The sequence below is a fragment of the Labeo rohita genome, chromosome 13 (genome assembly GCF_022985175.1).
Source record: "Labeo rohita strain BAU-BD-2019 chromosome 13, IGBB_LRoh.1.0, whole genome shotgun sequence".
NCBI classification, from domain to species: domain Eukaryota; kingdom Metazoa; phylum Chordata; class Actinopteri; order Cypriniformes; family Cyprinidae; genus Labeo; species Labeo rohita.
Window position 1 is genome coordinate 13,227,873 of NC_066881.1, and position 13,251 is coordinate 13,241,123.

Consider the following 13,251-nt stretch of genomic DNA (forward strand, 5'->3'; position numbering starts at 1 on the left):
GGAACTTCATAACATATATGACACTCATTATGAATTTATATTCAAACAGCTTGAATATTACATACATCACTGCAGAAGTACCGACCCAGTCTTTGCAAAGTGAACATGCTAAAATGATCAAACACCCTTAACAAAAAAAGATAAAACAGCGATATAGGACGATATTGAAGTTGTAAACTGCATTGTGAAAGTTCACACTCGGGGCACCATAGCACTCCATTATATGGAGAAAAATCCTGAAATGTTTTCTTTAAAAAAACATAATTTCTTTACAACTGAAGAAAGAAAGACATGAACATCTTGGATGACAAGGGGGTGACTACATTATATGTAAATTGTTGTTCTGGAAGTGGACTTCTCCTTTAAGCAACTGAACACCAGTGAGTGGGGCCTATGGTAAGAATAAGACTATTCGTTTATGTGTTCCTCTGGAGGCGGTGTTTATGCAAACGATTGTGCCTGGGTGACATCACCTCCCACCTTAGATCCAAACGAGCCATTTTTTAAGCTTGATTAAACAAATGCTTTGTTATAATGAGGAGGTTTTAAGCTATGAACGCTGCAGGATGTTTTAATGTTAAAAAGACCTCTTATATGCCAAAAGATCAAGGCAAATTTGATTTCTCATGTCATGACCCCTTTAAGAAAATTTGTGTAAGTTTTGTATGTATCTGTAGCTGTATGTGCTTTGTGTTTGAGTAAAATATGACAATCCTGAAGTGATTATAATATATAATATGCACTAACAACAGTGATCATTGTGACTGTATTTCATTTGGGGGAAAAAAAGAATGCTTTTTTTTTTAAATATAAAAAATAAGCTGTATTAGTTCCTAAATACATTTTTGAATGATATATTTTACATAAATTGTTCAGTATAATTTTAGTACATTTATTCTGATTCTGTGAAATAAGGCTTGTTGAAAGTCAAGTGACAGTATCTAAACTATATATGTGATTTGAAATAAATGACAATGGTCTTTATTTATAAAACATAAGATGTGTAAAACATTCGTATATCCATTTTTACATAAATCGGCCCACTGAATTGACTGGTTCAGTATAATTCAAACAGAAAATTCAATGAATAACAAATAAGGCTCATTAGTAAACTGATAGTATCTACACTATATACACTCTCGTAACTATAAAACTAACTACTGATTTACACACATTTCTTCTGAAGCATGTCTCGAAAGATGGAGGTATATCTGTAGAAGATGAAACACAGTATGATGAGTGTAATGAGGAATGGGATCAAAAACTTGTAGTGGAGGAAAAGCTGATCAACCCTGTGAAGAAAGCAGATTAATAGTTTTAGCTTTTTTCCCAAGATGATCTTTAGAGGAATAACAGAAGAGAAATTAGTAGCTTACACTGAGATTCCATATGTTTGGATTGCAAATACAGCACGAAGATCACAAAAGCTGAGAGGAGGGAAATAAGGAGATAGTTCTCACCACAGAGCATATCAAGTTTCTGCCATCAGGTGGTGAAGATCATCAACTACAAATTTTAAACTGAAAACTATCTACAAGTTATTATTAAATCCTAAAAAAATCGGCATCAGTAATACACCCTAAAATTAAAAACAATGGGTCTTGTTCACTAACTGTGCCTGTGCGAGAATTTGTGTTTGAAATCTGCGTTTGAACATGAAGTCAATAGCTACCGTCAACTGTTTAGTTACCAACATTCTTCAAAGTAGCTTGTTTTGTGTTCAGCAGAAGAAAGAAACTCATACAGGTTTGGAACAACTTGAGGGTGAGAATGACAGAATTTTTATTTTTGGGTGAACTTTCCCTTTAAGAACAAAATTATGTGTGTGTGCGCATTGTGAATAAACATTAAAATGTTTTGTGAGAAGTTCTCCGTTGTGTATAAATATTAAAAATCATGTAATTCTTAGTAAATGAGACCCACTGTCCTTATCCAGTTAACAAATATGACCTTTTAAATATTTATCTTTAAAAGTTATTTAAAAAGAAAGGGACAAGCACCTGTAATTTGGATCCACAATCTTTACATTAAAAACATAAATTGCAGTGTATTCTTCAGAAAAGGAGATATAATTCGTGGAACTCCTATTCATGATTTCATAGGGTTGGTCAAGGTTTCCAAGTTTTTCAGAGTTGTCAACAAAACAGCTCCTGTAATTCTGAAACAGATAAAGCACATTCTTTTTCTTCCATTGCTAATAAACCTCATGCTTGCTCATATCCCTGAGAGAGAGCCAGGTTATGAAAACTAAAGTGAGATAAAGCTGTAAACGACACTCACATGAGGTCCCCAGGCCTCTTCAGGACGCTTCTCATCAACTAGCATAGATTTCCATGTTTGGGCCTCATGAAGGCAGGCTACCTACAGAGCCAAAAAAAAGGTTTTGGGTTTCTACAACAACATACTGCCGAACACACACACACATATCTGAGGCATATTACCTGACGCATGGTCGCATTGAAGTAATAGTCTTTCCGATTAAAATTCTCCCACACTATGAAGTTGGCATCAACACTGCGCACGAATGTCTCTCCATCATACCTAAAAATACCAGAACACATTATATGTGACCAGGGGCCATAAACTGAGATTTATACATGATCTGATGAACTGTCCTTTGATGTATGGTTTGTTAAGATATGACAATGTTTGGACGAGATACAACTATTTCAGTATCTGGAATCTGATGGTGTAAAAAAAAAAAAAAAATCAAAATATTGAGAAAATCTCCTTTAAAGTTGTCCAAATTAAGTTCTTACGATTGCATATTACTAATCAAACAGTAAGTTTTGATATATATTTACGCAAGGAGATTGACAAAATATCTTCATGCATCATGGTATTTACTTAAAGGAGAAGTCCACTTCCAGAACAACAATTTACAAATAATTTACTCAACCCCTTGTCATCCAAGATGTTCATGTCTTTCTGTCTTCAGTCGTAAAGAAATTATGGTTTTTGAGGAAAACAATTTAGGATTTTTCTTCATATAATGGACTTCAATTGTGCCCCCAATTTTGAGTTTCCAAAATGTAGTTTAAATGCAGCTTCAAAGGGCTCTAAATTTTCCCAGAAGAAGAAGAGTCTCATCTAGCAAAATGATTGGTCATTTTTTTCGAAAAATAAAAATTTGTATACTTTTACAGCACAAAAGCTCGCATAGCACAGGCTCTCAGATGCGCGTCCACGGGTCGTTCTAGAACAACTGGTTCATTTTGAACGAATCTTTAAAGTGACTCGCAAAGAACGAGTCGTCTCGGGGAGTGATTCATTCAGTCGCGCATGCGCAACATCCTGTTAGGTTCTGTACTGGAATTAGTTCACCTGTTTTGAGTTTTTGGGTTTTTCTGAGTAGTTTGTTCATCTTATGGAGCTGTCACGTAATGCTCATTTTGCTAAAATGAACAAAATGACTCGAAAAAAGATTCATTCATTTTGCTGAACGAGACTCAAAAGTCAGAGTCGGTAAAATGATCCAAACTTCCCATCACTACTACAAATCACGTCTAAGTTCATCGTCTGTGCACTCCGGCTAAAAATGGTAGAGTATGGCAAAAAACTCCATCTTATTTTCTCCTACAACTTCAGAATCATCCAACACATTGTACTTTTTTGTTTGTAAACAGCGTTTGACTTACTTGCACTTTCTTAGTCTTTGCGCGTTCGCTTTGTAAACACTGGGTCTGTGGTTCTGCCTACGTTGGCCTGACCTTTCGACCTGATTCAACAGTACATAGTGCCGTGAACGCACATACCAGAACCTGTGCTACATGAGCCTTTGTGCTTAAAAAGTATACACATTTTTATTTTCCAAAAAAATTGACAGATTGTTTTGCTAGATAAGACCCTTCTTTGGCTGGGATCATTTAGAGCCCTCTGAAGCTGCATTTAAACTACATTTTGGACGTTCAAAACTGGGGGCACAACTGAAGTCCATTATACGACAGAAAGACATGAACATCTTGGATGACAAGGGGGTGAGTAAATTATTTGTGAATTGTTGGCTATTGCTACAGATATAAACATGCTACTTATGACTGGTTTTGTGGTCCAGGGTCACATATATTGCACATTATATTATACCATTGTATAACAAATGCACTGCAATAATAATCTACTTCCTCACAGAAATATAAAATCCTCATGATTTGCAATATGACTCGTGCTGTTTTACTGTAAGGTGCTAACAGTGTGTGACTCATATTGCTAATTGTTTCAGAAGGTTTAATTAGATTTAATTTGTGCACTTAAGAGTCTCACTGTGCTTGTGTCTTACTCACAGTTTGATGTCTGGCCGAAATTCATCTTTGTAGTGGATTCTCAACACACAGCCAAAGCTTTTCCAGTCATAGAACACAAGCTGTAAGACATTAGAGAACTCATGACTATCACCAGTTGCCTCACATGTATTTCACTGATCTACCAGCCTGTTTTTTTATAGCACTGGTCATCACAACATAGTTGCTTTGTTTTGTTATATAAATCTGTTATATGACTGTATGATAAAAAAGAACACTGTGCTTCTCATACTCATCGCAATGACACTAATTAAATTACAGCGTCAGTATCTACAAATACACAGGCCTACTACGACAGATTCTCACCAGATCCTTTGATGAATTACTAAGCACAAATCTGTAAAAGATCAATTGAAGAAATTATTAAACAGGACTTAATCAAATTTGATGTATTCTGTTATTAAGTGTCATGTTTTTAGTGAATATTACCCTGGAATGGTATAATTATGAAAAGTGTGCATCTCACATGGAACACTCTGTGGTCTACAATGGACAACATGAAAAGGTTTGAACTGCTATATGGTTGTAGGATAACATTGTAAATGATATTGTTAGATAATCAGATGACACTTACTTTATAACACGAATGTGTCTGTTTGGTGGGCAACCCACAAAGAAATGGGAAATCTACAAATGTAAGCCTTATTTAGTGCTATAGTATCTTTACACCTTTTTTTTTTTAGCAGGAAATGTTTTCCACAAAGAAAAAGGAAAATCATCAATAACCAAAAAACCTACCTGTTCTTTTGGAAGATTGCATGAATTATCAACCTGGGTTGGTACCAGCTCCAAAGAGACTATATCACTTGAGTTCCAGCTGTTTTTCATTACATGACAAGATGATTGTTATGATAATTGGAACTAGTTGTCTTAACGAATACGGTTAAATTTGTTGGTACAAGAATCTTTCATTGATGTGCTATTACTAAAAACACTCACAGGAGATCAGAGTTGTTAGTTATGTCTCTGTAGCCTGCATCTTGATAAATGTAAAAGGTCTGGAAAAAGAACAAAGACTGTCAATAAATATACCCAGGCAATTTTTTTCAAACTTGGCTTAAGCATCACAAACAACTGACTACCTAAACAGTATTTTAAACACAGCTCAATGAAGATTGGCTTTATTTAAAAGACTCTTGTCCAGACCTTGTTTGTTGTATCCAGATGGTGCACACTCTCAAAATGGGTCCTTTCTGTGATGTGCAACACATGGTCTTTGTTCCTGCTTAGCGTCACATTGATGTTTTTACCTTCATGGTTGACTATCTGGAAAACACAGAAGCAAAAATACAAATATTTGGGTTGCATTTATGGATCCACAAAGAACCTTTAAAGGGATAGTTCACCCAAAAAAGAAAATTCTGTCATTATTACTTGTCCTCATGTTGTTCCAAACCTGTAAGACTTTCATTCATCTGTGGAACACAAGATGTTTTTGATCAAATCCAGGAGCTTTCTGACCCTGCATAGACAGCTACGCAACTACTATGTTCGAAACCCAGAAACATAGTAAGGACGTTAAAATAGCCCATGTGACATCAGTGGTTCAACCTTAATTTTAAGAAGCTACGAGAATTATTTTTTGCGCAATGAAAATAAAAATAATGGCTTTATCCAACAATATCTTCTCTTCCATGTTAGTCTTCGACACATATTCACAATAGGATACCACAATGCATTTGTGTGAATTCCTCTGCTTGTAAACAAGATGCAATGTATGCCGGCTCTTACGTCAGCAGCACCACATGTATGCGAAAGAGAAGAAATTGCTGAATAAAGTCGTTAGTTATTTTTCTGTTCGCACAAAAAGTATTCTTGTAGCTTCCTAAAATGTGTCATTTGCATTGCTGTCTATGCAGGGTCAGGGTTGATTTCATCAAACATATCTTAATTTGTGCTCTGAAGATAAACAAAGGTCTTACAGGTTTGGAATGACATGAGGCTGAATAATTATTGACAGAATTTTCATTTTTGGATGAACTATCCCTAACATCTATTAAACCATTCTAATGCAAAGAAGGTTCTTTGGGAAACTCATTTAGTGGATCCAACTCATTCAGAAACCTTCATTTTAAGTGTACATTTGGTAACTTCTCTTGTGATGTATAAGCTAGGTCTACTCCAACTCACCTGGGCCCACAACTCAATGCCCTCTCCCTTGTCAACGTAGTAGACAGGCCTGTTCATGTTGTGTGTAAAGCCAATAAAGGGACAGTCGTGGACCTCCCCTCGCATGGCACTCCTGATCTCCATCTGTAAAGGGTACTTCTGTACATGCAGACCTCCATCTAACATTGTCAGCATAATGATCTGCTCCTTCTGGTTTAGGTAGAGCACCACAGAGCGTCCAGGGTCATTCCAGGTGGGCAGCCGAAACAGTTTATTCATGCCGAATTTACAGAAGAACAAAACATTGTTCTCCATCTTTACCAGCATGTTCCTTGAGTGGTCTGTAGAGGAAAGTTATGAGATCATATTAAACGCACATTTTATTTTATGTAAACTAGCTTTGTTCTTCCATCAAACGTAGAGATTCAAATCAACCTTATTTGAATATCAAATGTATTTCTGAAGGAAATACAACTGTTGGCACTTCTGATAATCTGATTTCTGCCACTCACCCATGACCACATGATGAATGTGGCTACCATTTGCTTCCTGGCTTATGCTGGAGGAATCCATTATTTGCAGGTAACGCCATTCAATATCATTGTGAAAACTATAAAGCATAGTGTCTTTGTTCCACACCAGCAGAGTTTCCAAGGCTGCACTGACAAAGAGCATCTGAAATGGCCCTTGTAAAACATTCCTACTCCATAAAGTTCTGTTTCTCCAGATGCCTTCATTTTCATAGGATGTGAGCAGGTAGAGTTGCACAGATCCAGTATACATCACCAGTGCACTCAAAGATGCAGGATGGGATCCAAATGCAGCATTAAGGATGGTAGCAGTTTTGGGAAGACTCAGTATGTTTGACATGTAGCTGCTATTAGTTGTCCAATCCAGATTCTTCCCACCTTTATAAAGCTCATGGTCTGTCCAAGCAAGAACAGTGGCAAGTTCAAACTCCTACACATGAAAAACAAGAGACAATCAACGTTTTGGTAACCTTATATTGAGAAAAAAAACAACTCTGATTTTTACAAATGGGAGACACTCACTGGCAAGGGGTAGTCATCTGCACAATGAGTCCTAAAACTCAGGCCTTTAACCCCTTCATCTATCAATTTCGTTGGATTCCTCCTCAATATTCCATCCTCATTGTCCCTCCAGAAAAGAGCATCTCCAATGTGGAAAACTGAGCCATTCCCCAATAAGACGGCATCAGAAACAACATAATAACCCTCATCCGGCATTAACAATTCTCCAGGATCAACCTTCATCTCCTCATAAGTGAGGAAAGCATTCTTGGTCATGAATGTGCCTTTGTCAGACAGGAGCAAGGCTCGGTATGGGGTGCATGCACCCCATACTATTGACATCGGACTACCAGTTGGCAGACGCAGGGACACCTCTTTGTCGCCATATGGTTTCTCTGGAGATGTCCCGTAAAAGACATGTTGACTAGAAGCAACAGATTTTCCATGAAAAGATACTGACTGACTGATTATGTGCAAATGATGATATTTATGGTCACCAAGAAGGAGAGCCTCCCAAAACCTGAAATAAATCACGATTGTGAAAGGTTGCTATGATATTACACAGATCACTATTGTAAATATATTTACTGAACATTAGAAGTGAGTAAATGGAAAAAGGCTGACTTAGAACAGAAGTGAATTGCTTTACCCCTGATTTGTAAAATTACTCTGGATTGCCTGAGGGAATGAAGACAACTCGATGACTGCAAACTCTCCACCAACAAATAAACGCTTGGTAAGATATCTGAAATACTGGAAAGGTACAGAGATATACAGTTTAAGTCAAATGTTTACATACACCTTGCAGAATCTGCAAAATGTTCATTATTTTACCAAAATAATGAATTTTTTTTTTAGTACTGACCTGAATGAGTTATTTCACATAAAAGGCATTTACACAAGAGAAAATAATAGATGAATTTTTAAAAATGACACCATTCAAAAGTTTACATACACTTCATTCTTAATACTGTGTTGATACCTGAATGATCCACAGCTGTGTTTTTTTTTTGTTTAGTGATAGTTGTTCATGAGTCCCTTGTTTGTCCTGAACAGTTAAACTACCCACTGTTACCCACTGTTGTTCAGAAAAACAAATTCTTTGGTTTTTTAGCATTTCTGTGTATTTGAACCCTTTCCAAGAATGACTGTATGATTTTGAGATCCATCTTTTCGCACTGAGGACAACTGAGGGACTCATATGCAACTATTACAGAAGGTTCAAACACTCACTGATGCTTCAGAAGGAAACATGATGCATTAAAAGCTGGGGGGTGAAAACTTTTGAAGATCAGGGTAAGTTTAATTTATTTTGTCTTCTGGAAAACATGTAAGTATCTTCTGTAGCTTCTAAAGGGCAGTACTGAATGAAAAAAAAAAGATATTTAGGCAAAATAAGAAAAATCTACACATCTTACAGTTTTTCTCAATTGCTAAAACACTATAACCAATCTTTTGAACTAAAATTTCAAAACCATAATGCCATTTTTCAAAAAGCACACCCATTTCCCTGAACTATAAACACTATTCCCCTGCTTTAACACATGAGTCAAATTTGGTGAACTGTTACTGCAAAACTTTACACACAAATCCCTACATTTCTCAGTGCTTACACCATGTGGTCATTTAGAAAGCACTAGCATTCAATATTGTTCACTCAAGTCTGCAAAGTTGGAGCTCAATTAGCACACAATTACCCAAGTGGAAACACTAGGAGTCAAAATATATCACACACCAATCAGAACCTTTGATGGAGATAAAAGGGCCAAAGTCAGCTTCCAGTTTGGTGCATTTCTCAGATCAGTAATGAAATTCTCAAAACTACATGTTCACATCATACAATGTTTCTAATTTTTTTGAATAAGTTGCGTTTGCTTTGGTACATTCGTGCAACTGATTATGCAACTGATTTGTCTGCGGTTTCCTACATTATCAGTTCCTATTGTCATGTTGCTCAAAATGTATTACATGCATATAGTTCTCTGTGCTATAGTCTTACCCCTCAAAACATCAAGTTATTAGCTCATCGTACATGTGTTTGCAGTAAATGCAAAATTTTTTATCTAGTTGTCATAAACTGTCAAGCATATTCTACACATTTCTATTAGACTTTTTGTAAATTTGCCATGAATTGTTCAAGTGAATATTGACTTTCACTAATGTAGAGACTACAGATCAACCAATGATAAAGCAGTTCTCTGAAATAGCTCAAAGATACATCTCAACATCTCATGAACATTCAAATAGAAAGCATATATAGACAGAGGACAACACAAGACTTACAAATTCTGACAGTGCACTTTCTAATTTATATTTCCACCTTTGGCCATATTTCTTTTTTCTTTTCTATGTCACAATGATTTTGTAATGTATTTTTATTTTTTTTTTTTTTTTTTTTTTTTTTTCTCAGACCACTAGTAAAAGTGTAACTGTAAATCCCATCCGGTCCTTTTTAAATTACCATAACAACAACGTGGAAGAGAAATAGGAAGGGCAAGGGCAAGAAAACAAGCAGTCTCATATATTTTAGTTGATGCATGCCAGGGTTGGGTCAGGCATGCAAGAGGATTTTACCCCCGCTACCTGTCCAGGGTCTGTGATGTTGAGGAGGTTCTTTGGCCTGTCCCAGACCAAAGACAGGATGCTGGGGCAGAATAATTATTTTTGTTGTTGTTTGCTGTTTTGTGCTGTACTCTACACTACAATAAATTAAGGATTAAAACACTTGCAAATACATACATTCGTTGTGTTCATCATGTGAATTTTTTTTCCAAGCAACACTTATTATTGTTTTCGTAGTATTGTTTTGAATTGATCTCATCAGTGTGTAAAACTATGTTGTAGTGTGTGTGTTTTTGAGGGTTTATGTGTCATGTCTGAGAGGAAAGTTTGTTTTTTTCAGCAAGACTGAGTTGTTTTGAGTGGAGAGCTTCATTTTGACCTGAATATAGTAAGTTCGGGGAATTGAGTTAGAAGTTATGGATTTGTGTTTAGAGTTTCATAAAAAAGAGGCATAATTTCAAGAAATGTGTTTAAGCAATTGAGAAAAACTGTAATACATTTTAATAATAAAATCTCATCTCTCAATGCATTAATCTGCATCGTGCACCGTTTAATGCATCGTTTTTCCTTTTGAACCTAATGTAATAATTATATATAAGTCCCTCAGTTATCCTCAATGTGAAAAGATGGATCTCAAATCCATCAAATACACAAAAATGCTGGAAAACCAAAGAATTTATGGGACATGAAGGATTTTTCTGAAGAACAGCAGGCAGTTTAACTGTTCAGGACAAACAAGGGACTCATGAACTATCACTAAACAAAAAAAAAAAGAAAAAGAAAAAGAACACAGCTGTGGATCATTCAGGTAACAACATACTATTAAGAATCAAGTGTATGTAAACTTTTGAAGGGGTCATTTTTATAAATTCAACTATTATTTTCTCCTGTACACTATATGTAAATGTCTTTTATGTACAATATCTTATTCAGGTCAGTACTAAATAAAAAATAATATGCATTTTGTATGATCCCTCTTATTTTAGTAAAATAATTAACATTCTGCAGATTCTGCAAGGCGTATGTAAACTTTTGACTTCAACTGTATCCTTAGGCACTTACAATTATCATTACATAACTAACATTTTACAAAGGGTTTTTAAGAAAAAGACTTACTACAGATGGAATCATTGCTGTGTTGTTGATTTCAGCCTCATCTGCTTTGTCTGGATCAATGATCCATATTCTGACAGTCTACAGTACACACAAAACAGCATCATAAACCACATGGCCTTGATTAAGGGAACAATTCAACCAGGTTTGCATCTAACAAAGGTTTCTGATTAGAGTAAAGGTCTCACCTGGGAATCACGTTCAGATGCATTTCTAATGGACATGGAAAAAAGTTTAGCAAATATCTATTCTCAAGTATTTTCTCTTTTAAGCAATTTTTGGCATTTTGTAATGTAAAAAAAGCTGAAGGAAGTTGAGCTGGTTAAAACCTGAGCAAAGGAATAACAGCATACCACGCAAGCCTGAAAAATGAGTCACTTATATAAAGGTGCCGCTCTTCTTCTTTTTCTGTAGACACATCCTGCAATGAAATAATGAAATATTTGAAAATGCTACTTGATGAAAAGAAAATGTGAAACCTGATGATATATTTGTCTGTGTACTTACAGAAACTAGTGGCTTTACAGCTTGAAATCCAGGATTTTTACACCACATAACAGCATGCGGTGAGCTTATTGGATCATTTTAATGAAGAAACACATTTAATTGATAAGACATGAATACATATTAATAAAGCTATACATTATGAAGTTATCACATTTATAATAACCATAAAAGTGAATTACCTCTTGTTATTAACATCACAATCTTCAGGATATTGCCACTCTAAAAATGAGGATCCTTCGTACTCTAAAAAAATCTGAATGAAAACATAATATTTTTGGTTTGTGTTTAAAATATAAAATAAAACTACGCTACCAGTCAAAAGTTTTTGAACAGTGAATTTTTTTAGGTTTTGTTTTTAAAGAAGTCTCTTCTGCTCACCAAGCCTGCATTTATTTGATTCAAAGCACAGCAAAAACAGTAAGATTTTGAAATATTCTTGCTATTTAAAATAACTCTTTTTTTATTTGAACATATTTTAAAATATAATTTATTCCTGTGATTTCAAAGCTGAATTTTTAGCATCATTACTCCAGTCACATGATCCTTCAGAAATCATTCTAATATTCTGATTTGCTGCTCAAAAACATGTTTATTATTATTATTATGTTGAAAAATGCTGAGTGGATTTTTTTTCAGGTTTCTTTGATGAATAGAAAGTTCAGAAGAGCAGCATTTATCTTAAATAGAAAAAATTTGTAACATTATAAATGTCTTTATCATTATTTGTGATCAATTTAAAGCTTCATTGCTAAATAGCTAAATAAAGGTATTAATTTCTATAATTTCTTTCTCAAAAAAATTACATAAATAAATAAATAAATACTGACTCCAAACTTTTGAATGGTATAATGTATAATGTTACAAAACTTTTTTTTTTTTTTTATTTCAGATAAATGGTCATCTTTGGATCTTTCTATTCATCAAATAATCCAAAAATGTTTTAAATATTGATAATAATAATAATAATAAATGTTTTTGAACAGCAAATCAGCATATTATAATGATTTCAGAAGGATCATGTGACTGGAGTAATGATGCTGAAAATGTAGCTTTGATCACAGGAATAAATTACTTTTTCAAATATATTCAGATAGAAAGCAGTTATTTTAAATAGTAAAAATATTTCACAATATTACTGTGTTTGTTGTATTTTAAATCAAATAAATGCAAGCTTGGTGAGCAGAAATAACTTCTTTAAACATTACAAATCTTTTGACTGGTAGTGTACAAGCTCATTTTTTAATTTGCCTCTATATGAGTGGTGAGAAAGCAGCTCACCTAGGCGTCAGATGACTAATTTTCAACAATATACAACAGCAACCACCAACATATAGTTACAGAAATTAAATAAGACATCAGAAATAAATCGACGAGGATGATTATACAGTGACAGCGGTATAAAATAATTGTAGCCACTGTATTTTCGATAAAACATCATATTCACTTACATTACTGTCTACGATGAATAATTCTTTCTCCTCCAAAATATTCTTGTATCTGATAACAAATAATAACAGCAATCACAAATAATGTACATATCAACACATATAGCTTAGCTTCATCAATGGAGTTTAGATGGTTAATAATTTACCTCCAAATTCCGACGACAGTTTGAAAATATATCAATAAAA

At 34.7% G+C, this 13,251-nt stretch overlaps 1 protein-coding gene across 2 annotated transcripts; it reads right to left on the reverse strand.

Moving 5' to 3' along the window:
- Nucleotides 1-878: 878 nt before the first annotated feature.
- On the reverse strand, nt 879-11,512 carry LOC127174770 (cation channel sperm-associated auxiliary subunit epsilon-like). Of its 2 annotated transcripts, XM_051125351.1 has the most exons (19): nt 11,467-11,512; nt 11,302-11,326; nt 11,117-11,194; nt 8,088-8,191; nt 7,460-7,958; nt 6,920-7,367; nt 6,429-6,748; nt 5,445-5,564; nt 5,238-5,296; nt 5,037-5,115; nt 4,873-4,925; nt 4,728-4,781; nt 4,605-4,635; nt 4,281-4,360; nt 2,442-2,541; nt 2,281-2,361; nt 2,001-2,158; nt 1,377-1,427; nt 879-1,292 (listed from the first exon to the last, which is right to left on the reverse strand). In XM_051125351.1, exons 3-19 carry the CDS (start codon nt 11,129-11,131, stop codon nt 1,166-1,168), a joined length of 2,379 nt encoding a protein of 792 aa, XP_050981308.1. In that variant the 5' UTR covers nt 11,132-11,194; nt 11,302-11,326; nt 11,467-11,512; the 3' UTR covers nt 879-1,165. The 2 variants fall into 2 exon arrangements, with proteins under 2 accessions (XP_050981308.1, XP_050981307.1); XM_051125350.1 differs by lacking the exon at nt 11,467-11,512 and having other exon boundaries at nt 11,302-11,422.
- Between the last annotated feature and the right edge of the window lie 1,739 nt (nt 11,513-13,251).

Excerpts from the sequence above, each read along its gene's own strand:
- LOC127174770 (XM_051125350.1), bottom strand. The coding sequence starts at position 11,337 with ATGTCCATTAGAAATGCATCTGAACGTGATTCCCAG. Across the intron at positions 7,959-8,087 it reads AGTAATTTTACAAATCAGGG|GTTTTGGGAGGCTCTCCTTC; the intron begins GTAAAGCAATTC and ends GATTTATTTCAG. Across the intron at positions 5,116-5,237 it reads ACTAACAACTCTGATCTCCT|CTGGAACTCAAGTGATATAG; the intron begins GTGAGTGTTTTT and ends AATGAAAAACAG.